The 17,255-nt window shown below is 38.7% G+C and overlaps 2 protein-coding genes across 2 annotated transcripts; one reads left to right on the top strand and one right to left on the bottom strand.

The window, feature by feature from the left end:
* Window positions 1–6,131: 6,131 nt before the first annotated feature.
* Window positions 6,132–12,353, top strand: tmem33 (transmembrane protein 33). Its single transcript, XM_084133466.1, has 8 exons — window positions 6,132–6,256; window positions 6,944–7,023; window positions 7,131–7,225; window positions 9,474–9,661; window positions 9,770–9,837; window positions 9,930–10,063; window positions 11,102–11,185; window positions 11,405–12,353. Exons 2-8 carry the CDS (start codon window positions 6,970–6,972, stop codon window positions 11,532–11,534), a joined length of 753 nt encoding a protein of 250 aa, XP_083989592.1. The 5' UTR covers window positions 6,132–6,256; window positions 6,944–6,969; the 3' UTR covers window positions 11,535–12,353.
* Window positions 12,354–13,225: 872 nt separating this feature from the next.
* On the bottom strand, window positions 13,226–16,993 carry ccna2 (cyclin A2). The gene is made up of 9 exons (XM_084134065.1): window positions 16,759–16,993; window positions 16,399–16,641; window positions 15,080–15,320; window positions 14,885–14,991; window positions 14,548–14,771; window positions 14,264–14,468; window positions 14,076–14,189; window positions 13,715–13,848; window positions 13,226–13,624 (listed from the first exon to the last, which is right to left on the bottom strand). Exons 2-9 carry the CDS (start codon window positions 16,609–16,611, stop codon window positions 13,573–13,575), a joined length of 1,290 nt encoding a protein of 429 aa, XP_083990191.1. The 5' UTR covers window positions 16,612–16,641; window positions 16,759–16,993; the 3' UTR covers window positions 13,226–13,572.
* Window positions 16,994–17,255: the final 262 nt, after the last annotated feature.

Below are 17,255 nucleotides of genomic sequence, written 5' to 3'. Positions count from 1 at the left end.
TTTATTTAGTACTTCAAAGCTAAACTGTGTTAAACAGTAACGGAAATTTGTCCATGTTTAATTGGATCCTAAACTTATCACATCAATCTCGCAGTCTTCGTCATCGTCCTCCTCCTCCTCTGTGCTGAGCACAATGTCCACAGTGACCGGCAGCGCAGAGAAGGACTCGGACAAAGAACTAGAGACCTCCACGACATCAACATCCTCATCCTCCTCTAAACTGTCTGTGGCCCCTTGTGTATTTCGGAGTTTCTCACGAGGCACGGTGGGGTCCAGTGCATGCGAGACAAAAGGCATGTCTGACATGTTTTTAAACATGACGCCCTCTGTGCTGCATCTTTGAAAAGGAGAATCATTGGGAGAGTCAGCAGGCTCAAGTCTTGCTTTGTTGTAGCTGTTCTCCATCAGTTTCTCTCCATTTGACATTCTGCAATCTGTGAATAGATAATTACCAGAGAAAAGTACTATTAAAAAACTGATCATTATTTTCATGTTATTGCTATTTACCACTTTTTTCTGCCACAATTTAAAAGATAATTGCGACTTTTTATCTCACAATTGCGAGTTTGCATCTCACAATTCTAATTTTTTTTTTTTTTATAACTCGCAATTTCTTTTATAAAGTCCATATCGAAAAAGGTTTTATGGCTCGGTTTCGCAGACATGCCTTAGATTAAGCTAGGATTAGGCCTTAGTTCAATTAGGGCATTTAAAGTAGCTTTTATAAACATGACTTAGAAAAGAAACATTACTGGTGTGCATCTTGAGAAAATAAATCTTAAGATCATCAGTTGCTTGCAGATATAACAGCTCAAACATGCATGTTAGTCTGGGACTAGGCTTAAGCCTTGTCTGTGAAATCAGGGTTATATCTCACAACTCTGACTTTATAACACGCAATTGTGAGTCTATATCACACAATCCTGAAAAAAAAAAAAAAAAAGGTCAGAATTGTGAGATGTAAACTCGCAATTGTGAGAAAAAAGTCTGAACTGTGAGATGACAAGTCACAATTACCTTTTTTATTTAGCGGCGGAAAGAAGCTTTCATAAATAAAACAATATACAGTAAAAAATCATTTTGAGATTTGCTAAATATTGTATTTAATTAAATTAAACAAATTAATTTTAAGTGAGCACTAGATAGATACAAAGGTAATATAAATGTAAAATACACATCCAATATCGGCCAAATCATAACAAAAATCTCTAAGATCGACAAACTGTGGTGAGCTCTTACCTTTAGGCAGAGTCTGCTGAAGGCATATGGCCATCTGGTTGCCAACCTCCTCCATTCTCCCTTTTGTTTCCTCATCTTTTTGGTTTATTCTGCTATTATTGTGCTCTTCGACCAAAATTCTACCATCCATCTCTGTGTTGTTAGTCATTTGTACCTCAGCTCCATGTACTTGCGTGTTTTTCAGCCTCCCCTCTCCTTTCGTTTTCATCACAGTCCGCATTCTGTGATCTTCACCCTTTTGCTCTTCCTCTCTATTCTGCTGATTTTCCAAGATCTTTTTCATTAATTCAAAAGCAGACAGAGCTGGACGGGACACAGTGGTTTTATTCTTTGTGACTGGCAGTTTGGGTTGTGAAGTCCCTGTACTGCACTGCACCTTTAACGTTCTTCCTTCCAGAAGAGTTTTGGTCGCGTCTCTTTTAGCATGACCCACTTGTTTCTTTTTTACAAGACTGGTCACTTTGCGATCAGGCAACTCTGAGGATTTTGACCCATCTAAAGTCTTCTGTAAGGTCTTTTGAAACGTTGTTTTTGTGGTACACTTCACATTGCGAGCACTGGCTGTGTTTATGACTCTCCTCAATGCGCTCGCAACACTGCAGCTTGAGTCAACTGCGCTGCTGCTGCTGCCTTTTTGCTCACCATGCAGCTTTCTATTTCGTCTTTTCTTCTCCCTCGGTAGAGAAGCTTCCACCTTTGGCTTCTCTAGTCGTTCTTTTTTCCTTTCTCTCTTCGATTTTGCAGGTAGCTCGTTTCTCCTAGGCAGTTCTTCAAAAATTTCCAGCTTCCTCTTCCTACTCTGGCTTCTGGTCATCCTGCCATTTTCAGGCTTCCCTTCTTGCTGTGCTAGGGATTTCTCCATTGTCACATCTGACACCTGCCAATAACCTGATGGTTTCCGCGGTTTATGATCAAATGAGACTTGTGGTCTGTTCTTGGATAATGAGGCATTTGCCCCCTGTGTTGTTGTGTTCATAGAAGTGGCATGTGAAGCTGATGTGTTTGTATGTCCACAGGTCTGGCTACCATCTGTTACGTTGGGCACCATCCCATCTCGAACATCTAAATCGCTAACACTAACATGTTGCTCAAACGTTCTCAGAAAACTATCAAGTATGTCAGTCAGCTCACCTTCAGACTGTGGTTGGACTAAACCAAGATCTGTGAGCTTCACCGTAGACTGCGCTCTTGGAGGATCCACGTTGGAATCTACATTGACAGTATTTGGAAGTCCGTTCTGATTGTTGGGCATGAAAGGGAGCTGTGCAATGACGTCATCTATCAGCCAGTCCATTGGCTGAGTGAGGCCGGTCTGATTGGTGGCTGGGAGAGGTGCGGTGTGCATCAGGGATGGAGACAGAGGGTTCATGGTTTTCTGCTCAGGTGCTGATGTTCCACTGAAATTTCGGGAAACATTTTGTTGGGGTAAGGGATGTTTGCGGGGGCGACCTCTTCGTCTTGGGGGCGGAGCGGCATCCTACAGAAAAAGTGACAAGTGTTTTATTTCAGAGAATATTTGAGTGACTGCTTTGTTGCATTTGTATTTACAATTTGAAGGGGTCATATCATGCATTTTGTGATAATTTTATATATTTTTTATTTTTTAAATCAAAAGTTTGGTGTTGGAAAGATTTTTTTAAATGTTTCTTAAAGAAGTATCTTATGAAGTCTCCAAGGCTGCATTTATTTGATCACAAATACTGGAATATTATGAAATAATATTACAATTTAAAAGAACTGTTTTCTATTGGAATATTGTAGTTTATTCTTGTGACGGCAAAGCTGAATTTTCAGCATCATTACTCCAGTCTTCAATGTCCCATGATCCTTCAGAAATCATTCTAATAAGCTGATAATATGCTGAGATACTAATTCATTTCTTACTATTATCAATGTTGAAACCAGTTGGGCTGATTTATTATATTAATATAATATAATCATATTTTTACAGGATTCTTTGACGAAAGTTTAAATGAACAGCGTTTATTTTAAAATAGAAACTTTAATTGAAATAGAAACTTTTGTAACATTATAAGCTTTTGTAGAAATGTTTGTAAAATTATAAATGTCTTCACTGTCACTTTTGATCCTTTCTGGTCTTTCTGACCCCAAACTTTTGGACAATAGTGTATTCTTAATAATTTAAATATTTTTTTGACATACAAGCATCATGTGTCATTGAATTCATCTATCGGACATTGTGGAAATTCGGAACGAGACATTTTAGTCTCAATGAATGGTCTTATCGGATCTTGGATGATGCTTTGAACACTGCAAGTTACAGTACGTGTCCATGTATTCATTAAGCAGATGCTCTTTTCCAAAGTAACACTTTTTAAGCACTTTTTCCACAAAAGATTAAGGGAATTTTGATTGATCAAGCTATGAATCATTTAAATCATTTATTCAAACTTTAAAGTGAATAAAAATCAAGGATTTTTGTTTTGTCTTAATCATACCTCCTTATTATACCTTCTTATCTGAAGATGTCTTGAGACACCTACCTGACACACTGGTTCTACCAATCTGCCTCTGCTCCCTGTCTTTCTCTGTCTGGGTCTGGCCCTTGATGAAGACTTGCCTTTCTCTCCTTCCTCTTTCATCACTCCTCTGCCTTGTCGTCTCCTCCTCTCTTGATTTTTGAACATTTGTCTCAAATCTAGCCTCCTGCCAACCCTACCACCACCTTGCCCCATCCAGGCTGACCCTGCCACCTTTCCGAACCTATTATTATTTTGCTCTCTTTTACAAATATTCAATACTTCTCCCTTCAGAGCGAATCCTTCACTTAACCCCGCCCTTCGCCCCCTTCTTGCCCTTCCCTCAGTTTTAATGTCCCCTCTCATCCCTCTCTGACTCTGCTCCCTTTGACCTACGCCCTGCGTGATGTTAGGGTCAAGGAAGTAGTTGATAAAACCTGGGATATTGTTCTCAAATTGTGCAAATGCTTCTAAAACACACTCCTCGCCCTCTAAAACGCTCCCCAATGTTACTCTGTCCTGATTAGCCAATTGCTCAACACATGTACTATGAGAAGGGTGCGGGTGAGTTGGCAGTGGGGTTGGAGGCTGCTGGTATGAAGCTGCAGGGGGACATACGTAGACCTGGGGCAAACAGGCAGGTCCACTCACTGTGGGATACATAGGAGTTTCAGGGACCACATCCATGACTTGAAAGGAAGGCATGTTCTCTGGATTACCCTGGCCGTTTTTAAGTGTTGCTAGGGTGATATCAGAGCCATCGGTATACGTGCAGAGGCCCTGATCACTCCTCCATGACGACGGACCAATTACAGTTTCAATTGTTCCTTTAGGGTTTTGATATTCAGAGAGGAGTGTCGGAACAGACTCGGTCTGGCACTCTCTCTCCGCCACCTCTTTCATCCACTCCGTCTGTGTGTTTTGCTCAGTTGTCAACCTCTTTGCTTCTCGTTGAGGTATGTTGATGCCTAGTTTGCAGGCTGCTAATAGGACTTCCTCTTTGTCCTCTTTGAACTGACCTGAGTACAGCAGACTGACCAGACTGAGCAACGTGCATGCCTCCACGGCTTGGACTTCAATCAGTCGTCTCTGCCCATTTCGGGGCGATGGCATGGCTGACAGAGTTCCACAGAGCTTTGGGCTGAAGGCAGACAACACACAGCTGTGCACTGGCACTGAAACACCTGGACAGGGGTGGAGAGAGTACAGTAAACATAATGATAGATGGAAAAGGATCGACTAATGTGCAGAGGATGGACTTCTGTGAGATGCCTAACCTTGAGTCTGCAGCACAGTATCACAGAACTCTGCCCTGCTCTGCTGTTTTTGCAGCTCTTTCACGAGAAGCGCCTCGAACGTCAACATCTGTGACAAACGCAGGCATACACAGACACAAATGCAGAGCATTATAAATTTGCATACACAGACACAAATGCAGAGCATTATAAATTTACAATGACGTTTTCCGTGCATCTTTGCTGGAGTACAGACACCTGGATAGGGTGGGAACCGTGCACGCTGATCACATGGGATGTCGCGAGACATGCACAAAGTTGTTAACGTGATTTTTTTCATGCACTCCAATGGAAATTATAAATAGAGACATATTTAATTGTTTAATCGATGTTTGCAACGTTCTATGCTTGATATAGACACTAACCCAGTCGTCAACAGTCAAAACCGTCTCCGCGAATAAAAACTATTTACTGACCTTCTGCCGTTATGACATGAGAAACAGAACCTGCAATAACTGCTGTCTTTTATCCAAAATTGTCTATCCTGTGTGTGTCGAGGTCACTGGACTTTAAGAAAGGTCGCGCGTGCATCACTACAAACTCGTGGAGCTCTACAAGTTTGCGCACACCACGGCCTGAACTGAGTCAAGCATTTCCACTGTGGCTCTGAGACCGTACCTTTCCAACTAACAGCTTTCTCTCGTTTTTTTTTTCTTTCAAATTTTTTAATTTTATTTTATTATTATTATAGATGTATAAGTGATGACCGCAGAAATAAAGGCACATTTTATGCGTCCGCGTGAGAGTGTTTTTTTATTTATTTTATTTTTTACATTTACCGAATAAAATGTTAATGGAGAACGTTCATTTGGACACGATGCTAATGTGTTCTGAGTGGTTTTAGCGTGTTTCTAGGGTGGTTTATAGGTAGTTATTTATAGTTGTTTATGTTATTTGTGGTCACAAACAGATATTTGTATTACCATTATTATTATGTAAATTATTTGTTATTTATATATTATATTATTATGGAGTATATGTGAAATATTTTAGGCAGATATTTGAAATAAAAAAAAGCAAACAACATAAAACTGACAGCTGTTGATTGACAACGGTGGCGCGCCAATAAAATTGAGCAAATCTTATGGTTTTTAAATATCGCGAGATTTCGGCAATCTGCAGAGGTCGCGAGGTCGCCTCAGCTGACCAACCTCTTCGTTCATTATCCCAGCGCGTGCGCCCCGAGCGGTGAAATAAAGCCGATTTTCCTCACAAAAACTGATAATTACCGATATATCACAGGTATTAATATTTATCTTTATCTATCTTTTATGTATTTTTGGCAGTATTAATACCCGCACAAGCTGGCGGTATTTCAGGGCTGTGTGAAGTGTTAGCTTGTCGGCTACATTGTTAGCTCCTCAGGGTAATGATGAGTGTTCTAGATTTTTCCAACATATTTCAACTGAAATGAATTGGCTGCTTTATAACTACCTAATGGACCACACTTTTAATTTATTTAAGTATTTATAAAACTGACAAGTGCACAGTAATATTCACATCTGTCATTTGTTTGTTGTCATGATGACTAGTCAGCAGTTACATTGACAAGTGTAGTTCTGGTTTGGGTCGATATTATGGAAGTATTTCTTATTGCTTTGTGGTAGCGCCTCGGTGATAAACAAGGCAAATATTTTTCCCCCCGATAATTTGTTGTAAGAAAGCTTCATGTTTAATAAGTATAATTAAAAAACATCGAGCTTGTTGTTAGAGCTAATGTGCTTGTGACTTTGCCCACCCCCACACCTGACAACCATACAAAGAGTAACTGCTTAAAAACGGTTTCAGGCTTTTAGAAAGATTAACTCAAGTCATTGTGTCTCTTCCTTCATTCCAAGAGTTAATAATAAACCTGGGTGCATGATTGTGTAAAGCGTATTATCTAAAATATTGCATGCAATGCAAGCTTATAATGTTATTTCTCTCAAGAAATCAAGCCTTCTAATATTTGAAAGATGGCAGACACAGAGCAAAGGAGTCCACCTCCTCCCCCTCAGGCTGGACCTGTGGTAAGTGCTACTTTTTTTATGAATATATATTTTTTTTATATTTCCGTGCCTTTTTAATTGCTTCATTTGAGAATGTTATGATTTATTATCATATCAATGTGTTACAGCAATTCCTCTTGAGTAATAAGCTGGAAACAGCTATGTGGCTGTCACGGCTGTTCACTGTCTACTGTTCCATCATGTTCATTCTGCCTCTGCTTGGGTGAGTCACGTTCTTTTGCAAGGCATTTTCACAAGCTTCTAAACTGTCACCCCCCTTTTTGAGCATAGATGTGAATATGCACTATCCAAACTTAAATTTAAATTCATGAATGCTCTGGAATACAGACCTAAAGTTGGTTACATTTGCTATAAAGCCAATGTACTGTACTAAACATTTTTTTAATACAAAATATATATTTTACAGATAATTTTTAATCTAAAAATGCTGTAAAATCAAAGCCACATGTCTAACCAAGTTGTGTTCCATATTTAAAGTTGATATCTCAAAAATTGATGTACCTATGAGATTTTTATGCGTTATACCAAAATATCCACTTGATGACAACCACATTCTATTAATTTTTTTGTGATGCATTCTCCTGTCACAATTACATTTTGTCACAATATCACTTCTAACACAAAACAATAACCAAATATATGACCTTGAGTCTCAGACCTTTCTGATGATATGTGTTTTGTCAAGATTAGAAAAGATTTGATTATAAAAAGTGCAGTACATTTTTTTTATATGATACATGACACTGCCCACTAAGGGGAGGAGCCTGCTAAATTTAATTTAAAGGTTAGTTTACCCAAAAATGATATTTCAGTCATTAATTACTCACCCTCATTTCGTTCCAAACCCGTAAGACCTTCGCTCATCTTCGAAACACGAATGAAGATATTTTTCGAAGAAATCCGAGAGCTTTCTGACCCCTGCATAGACAGTAGGGCTGCAACAAACGATTATTTTGATAATCGATTAATCTAACGATTATTAGAACGATTAATCGACTAATCGTCGATTATTTCGCCGGCTAATCAGTACGTTTTAGAACGATTATTCAGCTTTTTCAATTAGTTAAAACACTCTAAAACATTAGTTATACATATTCTAACTATAATATAAAAAAAGAAAATCACTTCAGCTTTTGAAATGGTTGTTTTAATTAACTTTGAGCAACTAAACAGGTCATTCTCTTTAAGTTTTCAGATTTCTGTCCAACTCAAATCACACACAAATGCTCTCTAAGCATTGTTTAAATATTCGGTTCTTTTTCAATAGAAAAAAAACAACAAAAATGAATCAGCTGCAATACAGACAAACTTAATCTGCAAACAATTATTATAAGTTGACATGAGTTAAGTTGATATTATAAAATTGACATGACAATTGATCTAATAGAGACATTCTCATTCACCTTTTAATTTACAGTATGAAAAATTAACTGACACGATATTCTTCATAACATCTCCTTTTGTAAGTCTTCATGAATATGGAACAAAATACAGGCAGCGGTCAAATCGCGATATTGCAGGCCCTTACATTAGGTCACGTGGGATCAAACGACTACTCTACAACAAGATATTTTGTCGACAATTTTTTATTGTCGACTTTGTCGACAATGTCGACTAATCGTTTCAGCCCTAATAGACAGCAACGCAACCACCACTTTCAAGGTCCAGAAAGGTAGTAAAGACATCTTTCAAATAGTCATTGTGACTACAGTGGTTCAACCTTAAGGTTATGAAGCGCAGAGAAATGTTTCTGCGTGAAAAAACAAAAAAGCAGCGCTACAGGGTTCTACAGCAGAACGCCACCTCGTTATTGGCCAGCCCCTGCATCAGCATCACACGCATATGTCGTGCTGCTCACGTGTACAGCATCGGCCAAAGTGCTGCACTGTGTGTCTACAACGTAAACGGGGAAGAGAAGAAATTGTTGAATAAAGTCGTTATTTTTGTTTTGTTTTGTATTCTCGTCACTTCATAAACTTAAGGTTGAACCACTGTAGTCACATGGACTATTTTAACGATGTCTTTACTATCTTTCTGGGCCTTGAAATTGGTCATTCCGTTGCTGTCTATGGAGGGGTCAGAAAGCTCTCAGATTTCATCAGAAATATCTTCATTTGTGTTCCGAAGACGAATTTTCATTTTGGGGTGAACTAACCCTTTAAGTACCTGGAAACACAATGTTCGATTTTAAAATGGTTTTCACAGGATAAATACGGAGGGTGTAAGCTTTGAATACTTAATTTATGATGATTAATATAATCTGTGAAAGCAAAAAAAGGCAAGTTTCAGGCTAGTGGGACAGTGACAGTTAAGGGATTAAAAAAATTATACATTGTGGAATCACATTATTATGATGAGGACTATTTAGGGTGGTAAGGACACATCCACGCTCAAACATTTAAAAAGAAGTGAAAGATTGGGAGAAGAATAATTGCTTTTTCTCTGTCCAGGCCCCAAGCAGCTGCTAACTTCTATCAGAGGGCATTGCTGGCAAACGCCTTGACCAGTGCTCTGCGTCTGCACCAGAGACTTCCTCACTTTCAGCTTAGCAGAGCCTTCCTGGCTCAGGCCTTGCAGGAGGATAGCTGCCACTATCTCCTCTACTCCCTCATCCTAGTCAACTCCTACCCTATCACAAGTATCCTTTCTTGAAGATATGATGAAGAATATTTTAAGGGAAAATATCTGGTTTTCTTTGTGTTATGGCATCATTTTGTCTTTATGCAGCCTTGACTTGTGTTGTCAGTGAGCATATTTCCTGTGTTCCTCTTCTCACTTCTCCACGCGACCACCTATACTAAAAAAGTCCTTGATGTAAGTCTCTACCCTTCTCATTTGCATAGCTGAGATGTATTTTTGTTGTAATTCCAGCCTGATTTTTTTTTTTGTCTGTCATCTGTCCTCAGACCATGGGCCCAAACAGCCTTATGTTTGTGAGGAACTTTCTGAACAAGCTCACAGTCAATCAGCAGAACATCCTAAAGTTTATCGCGTGCAATGAGATCTTCTTGATGCCAGCCACAGTCTTCATGCTCTTCAGGTAAGGATTCTTAACCCTGTAAAGCCTGACATGAAATAATAGTCAGAAAATCAAATTTTTCTTTTAAATGAAACCATTTCTTGAACCTTTAGACAATCTTTTTTTTATTTTATTTTTTTATTTAGATTTTTGTTGAGTATCACAGTTTATAAATCAGGCCTTTATGACTCAGATTGTATGATATTGTGAGAATATGAAGCTCATACTAGAGGTGGGGAAAAAAAACACTCCAGTTTTATTCTAATGCCCAAACTGAGCAAAAATATGTAATCTGGTGGATTTATATGGCCAAAAAGAAGTTATGTTTACTTTCTAAAAACCAGTAAAGATTTCACAGCAAAAAGACATGTGTACCACAACCTCAAGGTTGACATTTTTAGAATTATACTAAAAAGACTTTTACCTGCTAAAAAAAAAGTATAAACTATCAGTCAGATGACAGAAGGCATGTAGTAGATTGTGTAAGTTTTTAAAGGAGCTGTATGTAAGAAATATATTTCAATTAATCATAAAATGGCCCTGATATGTCACTAGACATTAAGAAATCATGTTCATTTCAAATACTTATATCACTGACAACAGTAGTACGGCCAGGATATTGTCATTTAAAAGTGAAGTTGCAGCCCTCAACTGATGTTGATGTTGTCATGTTGTGTTTTGGCCTGATGCCCCACCCTCCACCTATCTACCAATCACGATGTTTCAGCATCCGGGTTGCCAGCTCTGCTCTAGTTACCACAGCTGCAGCTACAAACGTTCGTGCTGGATCCTGCAGCCTATCTGGCAAATATAGGCTCTACAGTAATTTGAAAGTGATTGCAGTACCAGTTTTGGCCACAATCTTACATACAGCTCCTTTAAGCAAAGTTTTGAACATGTTGAAAATGTAGAGGCCTAAGAAATTTATATATCAAATATAATATAGTTGGCTTTATAGGGTGAAAAAAATAAGTTGTTTTGTACTGGTAAAAAGCTTGATTAAAGCCAAACTGTGTTTCTTTTAATAAGATGGAATGAATTTTTGTTTGTGGTTCACAGTGGCCAGGGCAGTTTGCTTCAGCCCTTCATCTACTATCGGTTTCTCACTCTGCGCTATACATCAAGACGCAACCCATACTGCCGGTAAGAATCATGTACACACTGACTAGTGTTATTTGTACACATGCACACTTTACCCAAAATAAGGGGAAATTTATATTGTTTTCATTTCTGTGGAAAATGTAATATTTAGAGCAAGCTAAACTATTTAATCAGATCATTGATGTTTAAATGTATATTTAATCATGTTTAAAAAAACATGAGTCCTCTATCAGTGTTTGATTTTTGTTTGTGTCCTGTCAGGACTCTGTTCACCGAGCTGAGGATCTTACTGGAGCATTTTGTGATGAAGCCCATTTGCCCAGCCTTCTTCAGGAGGATGTGCCTCAACAGCATTGCCTTCATTAGCCGCCTTGCTCCCACTGGCGTCTAACTGCTCTCTCTGAACATTCACACATTACTACAGTTCACAGATTGGGACAGTTTCAGGATTGGCTTAACAAGCAAGATGGCCAAGTCTGATCGCTCAGAGATGGATGTCCTCCTCCTGCACTGAGGCGTTTGCTGTTTGGAGAGACTCTATCAATCTGACTGCTTCCAAAAAAACAAATCAGCCAGAAGATGTATTTCTGTGCACAGTTGTCTGTTAAGGGGGTACAACTTTTTTTCAGTTCATTAGAGCTTTTATATTGATATTGATTTTTGGGGTGTAGAGAGGATCCCTTGAGATATTGAATCTTAAATGCTAGGTTAAATAGATATAGCTCTTAATTGCTTGTCTTTCTAATGCGACTCTGGAAACTCAAATTTCAGCTGTCATTATAATTGTTCATCAGTTTGATTCCATTTTTATATGTTCTTGCTAAGAATTTGTTTTTTTTATTATTATTATTGTACTGGATTACCTTGAAAATCTTAATGTACCTTGCCCCCAAGCATTTCCCAATATTTGACCATGATCTAAATGCCATTTGAGTTCATAAAGTTGTTACTTCAGGATGCCTTCTTCATATGAACAGATGACTAAGGTGTAAATATCCTGTGATTCTCATCTATCACATAGAGAGCCCTATACTTAACTGTTCTTTGCCTTCAATGCTATTTATTGTCAGGGCAAGTTTTTTGCATTTTAGAATTTGTCAATTATTTGCTTGTTCAAGGCATGTTGTCTCTGTATTTATTGCCACTGTTTATAACTATGGTCTGTGTAGATGAATAAAATCTATGATCTAATAATAAATTGTAACTAACATTGGTGATGGTTTAATTTCAGTTTAAAACTGTTAAACAGTTGTTACTGAACAAGATAATGTAAGCGATGGCTTGCCTGTGTATTAGAGCTGATGTGTAACCGATCATTTAAAATACCAAGACTAGTATAAAAACGATTGGATCGTTCAAGGATATCTGTCAGTGAGAGTTTCTGTTGTATGAAAAACATGCTATGATAGAATTGGCCACTAAAATATATTTAGCTCTGTTTTGAACTAGGTAACATGCTGTCAAAGGACTATATATTTGTGGAATTTTGCTATTTGTATTTTTGGGGGGTAACAAAGCAACAAAACACTTAAGGCCATGCAGTATATTAAGAGACTATAATATTTATCAACTTCCACCAAAAGTATATAAACAACTTTCCAAAAGAAGTAGGTGGTATTTTAAGAATTATGAAATTTTTCCCAGCAGCATTAACTTTTTAAATGTATTACCAAGATAAAGTACATTATAAACTGTACTTTAACATTTTAAATTGTACCCAGCAATGTCCTTTATATAGGACATATAGGAATAGCATTTCATTCTTTAAGTATTAAAGCTTTTGTTAATTTCAACATTTACAGATATTAAAATCAAGTTGTATCTCTTCATATTTAAAAGACCTCAGCTAACATCAACCAACAATAAGTTATTTTTAGCTCATTATTAAATACTGCAACATTTACTGCTCATTTGTTAACATTAAGGCCCAAAGCAGCAATAAAACACTTAATGTTGGTAAATTAGTGTTGCCTATTAAAACACTACACAGCCCATGAGACCCCCTCAACATGGTCTAAAGCTTCAGGGGGACTCCACCTCCTCAACTTGTACAAGTGTGATTAACAGAAACAAGACAAAGCATAAAGGCCAGCAGCACTTTTATTAAGATGTAAAAGGGGAAGGTCACTTTAACAGTGTGAAAAGGATAAAGTGCACTGCTGGAGTCTTTCATAAAAATAGAATACAAACACTGAAATATAAGAACAATGCTTGATTACCTAATGTACAAATATCTGGTTGTTTCAAGCATAAAAAAGGCACAATCCTTAAGGACTGCTAATAAAAATGTACATATCACTAAAAATCTCACCATTCCCCCAAAATTGAGGCTATGGCTTCAGTTATTGGAGATATGGAAATAAAGCATCAAAAGTGTGCACAATTGTCATGGAGGTATGGAACCAATGAACACAATGTTGATGGGGCGGTTAGTTCAGCATTAGCTTCTCAGGAGGCTCAATAAGAGAGACTTCATGGTACCTGGAAAAAATAAAAATAATTATAATCAAGCAATCTTCCAAGACTCATGCTAAAACACAGCAATTGGGCATGTAGGTTAAGTGAACTTACTTTGAGCCCTTGTATTTCTCCCTAACAGCCTGCTGTGCGTGCTGAGCAGCACTGAGGTAGGTCTGATGTAGATCCTGAATGCACGGCATAAGATCCTCCAAAGTGTAGCCGGTCATCTCAGCAAGTTCCTTTGACTGAAATAGAAAGTTGAGGGTAAAAAAAGAAAAGTGTTATAATGCAAAGTGTTATAATGCAGATTGGTCTAGTTTGACACCAAAAGAGCGACTATCCCGTGGCTAACTGCTAGTTGGTCATACTAGTTCTTAAAACAGTCTTACGATGGCAGCTCATACAACTGGCTCCAGCAGTCTAGTTTAAGAATATTCATACTTTACAAACATTCAGAATTGTGCAGCCTTACCCATGATCCACCTGCAAGTGTGTAGTTGGCCAAAATGAAAGCAGCAGCAGCCGTTTGAGATGGGAGGTACTTCAGGGAAGGTTCACAATCTATCAAACTCAGCTCACCAAGAAACTGGTGGGGAAATAAAGGTGTTAAAACAATTTTAGCTTATAATGGGGAAACTCCACACAAGGAAATTGTCTCACCATAGATAAGCTCTCCACTTTGCTGCTCACAGGCTGGTGCAAGAAATACTGGGTGAGGAACTGATTGATTGTTGGAGCAGCAAGATCAAACGAGAGAACGGTCAACACCAGATGCTCCATTCTCAACACTTGTTTCTTTGTGTAGGTGTCGTCAGTGATGTAAACAAATTCTGACACCTCTGGGGGATAGATCTCCTCAAACTTCCTACAGTCAAACAGGGAGAGGTGAGTGTGGAGAAGGGGGGTTTGTGTAGAGTCTGAGGCTTTAAGGCAAAGATACTTACGAAGCCAAAAGCATAGCAGCTGTGCCCACCAGCTGTAGTTTCCCTCTCAGTACAGACATGGAAGACAGAAAGCGATCAATGTAGTTCACAGCCAGATAGAGGGTCTCGTTCTGCAGCTTGTACTCCTCTCCCACCTCCACCAACCAGTCCACTAGGATGGCACGCATGCTGTTTGTGATGTCGGGCTGTTTCTTCATGTAACCTGCTTTTGGTTTTGACTTGACCTGCATGACAGGAAGCACAAGCAAACACTGTAATGACGCATATTCTCTAAAGCATTGTCCAGAAGTTCAATATTCAGAAAGTAATATCCCATTCAATGCATTCACTTCCTCACCTCCATTTCCCGCAAGTGCGTGTGTATTTCTGCAGCATAATCTGAGACTTCATTGACATTTGTGGGCCTCTCCTCACCATCAATTACTGACATATCCATAGGAGAATCTTCATAAGGAAAAAAAATTAAGTTATCTATAGATTTTATATAGAGAAATTCAAGACGGGCACTGAAATAGAAAAATACACATCTTACCAAAACTAGCTTCCATTGGCAGATCGATAGTGGCGAGGGGCTGCCTTAGGCGGGTTACAGTGGGATTTAGTGTGAGTGGGGAGCAATCCATGGTTGCTCTTTGTGTAGACGGTTTCTTAGCGCAAGCACCATCAGGCTCATCTACATGAATCTGAAAAGCTGGTGGCCTGGTGGAGGACTTCTCTCCAAAGCTCCTGCCATTTTCTTCGGATTTGGATGCAATTATTTGGGGCCCAGAGACCTAAAAAAAAGAGAAAATTGGATTAGATGGGAGATAAAAAGGGTGTTATACACAAGTAGACAATTATAGGCCCCATTTGCAGTAACCTTTCATATTATGTAGAGGGGTCAATTTGACCCATTTCAATTCAAGTTGATGGAAATACTGGTTAACCCATGTTGTTTTTCTTAACTCTTTCAGGGTCATGTAGGGTTTTGTGAACGATCAAGAGCGTGTACAATTACGATTATAATTGAATCATTAAAAGGCAGCTGCAGAGAACAAAAACGATTGTGAGTTTCAACTATCTTTTGAGGGTACTTAGATGTATGCATTTGGCACAAGTTTTTATCTGAAGAAACTTACAGCACTGAAGACATTAATTGCTTCATGCTAATTTATTCCACTGGGAATTTGCACCCATGATCTTAGTGTTGCAAATAAACAAACAAAAATAAATTCAAGTAGTTCAAGATTAGTGGTTTTTACCTTGTGTGATTTGTATGGAATACAAATACGGTCATTTTAACCCCTCTCCATAAATATTGTACACACATTTAGAACAAAATAAATGGGTTGGACATGCACCTGTGTACCTAAACTATCAATCTTTGAGAGATGTTAGACAGAATGACAGCCTCATCACAAACATCTTTTGTGGTTCAGAGAACATGTAAAGTTATAAGGCTCTTTATTATCAGGGGTCGTACAAAGGTCATTTTTTGTGAATGATGCCTTCAAACGACGCAGTTTACTATAGCGGCAGTGAGTGGGTTTGTAAAATGGCGGTCAGCGCATTGGGAGGGAATAAGCTGCGGGTATTTAACACTGAATTTCAGTTTAACTAGTGGCGCCATAAATGCCGTCTGACACAAAAGGGATTAGATTTATATTCGTGATTCAAAGGGACAAAATCTGCGAGCAGTATGACTGGTTAAACTAAAGCAACTTTCAGTTAATCTAATCAATATTATGCAGCTAGCAATTCTTAATTTAAAGCATAATACTGATTATAAACTAACACGCATAAACTATATATCATAAGACCAATCTGTATTAAGAGAGCACATTTATAGTCATGTGCCATGCATGCTCGAACCTGTTTAGCGGCGCGCAGGACTGGCTGTCTGCGCTGATTGTTCTCCAGGGCGCCCAATACTGTCCTGTTGCCTGGCTTAGGGTTGACATTTTCTCGGTTTTCAATCCGATTCTTTGCTGCGCCGCGTAGTCTTGTAAGCATGTTTTCCTGATTGTGAATATCTGCTCCTGAATCATGAACCGCGCTTCCTTGTGTTTGGCCGACAGATGACATCCTTCCAGCTGTAGATCAGCTCAAGACGCCCTGCGAAAAGGATCGATGGTTGAAAGCACTTAAAAGCAGATTCTGATGTTGTTTTAACACGTTTTTAATCAAACACACGCACGTGAACATCGAATAAACACGGATAATCACACTAACCAGGGGAACTGGCAGAAGTGAGCTGTTGAAATCCGGACAAAAACAGAATATAAACAGTTGCCAGCGGCGTCTTACAAAACCAAGATTCAAAAATAAATCATGCAACTATCCTACAGAAACCGCGCCATGCCGGTGTGTAAACTCCCGCAACACGCCTCGGACAGCTCACAAAAGACGCTTCTATGATCCCAAACGGCGCCTTGTTGCTTTTTGCAGCTGCCTGGTTTGATATTGTGGCTGTCCCAGTTCAAGTAGCCCGCGACTATTGAAACGGGCCAATCACAATGCAGCAAACCCAAACGTCATTTATTATACGGAAGCCCGTAAAGCTCAAACTGCGATTCCGCTTATACTAAGCGAGCCGTTGAGAGTTGCTTTCATTGGCTCAAAGGAATTTTTAAACTGTTTGAGGACAATGTAACTAAAGATGAATATGATGGCACGTTTATACCAGTCTATGGTTTATACGTAATATACAAGCTCAGGAATTACAATAA

Source organism: Abramis brama, assembly GCF_963993115.1.
Source record: "Abramis brama genome assembly, chromosome: 13".
Lineage (NCBI taxonomy): Eukaryota > Metazoa > Chordata > Actinopteri > Cypriniformes > Leuciscidae > Abramis > Abramis brama.
The sequence above is the reverse complement of the archived record's forward strand: the minus strand, read 5'-3'. Positions and strand labels throughout refer to the sequence as shown.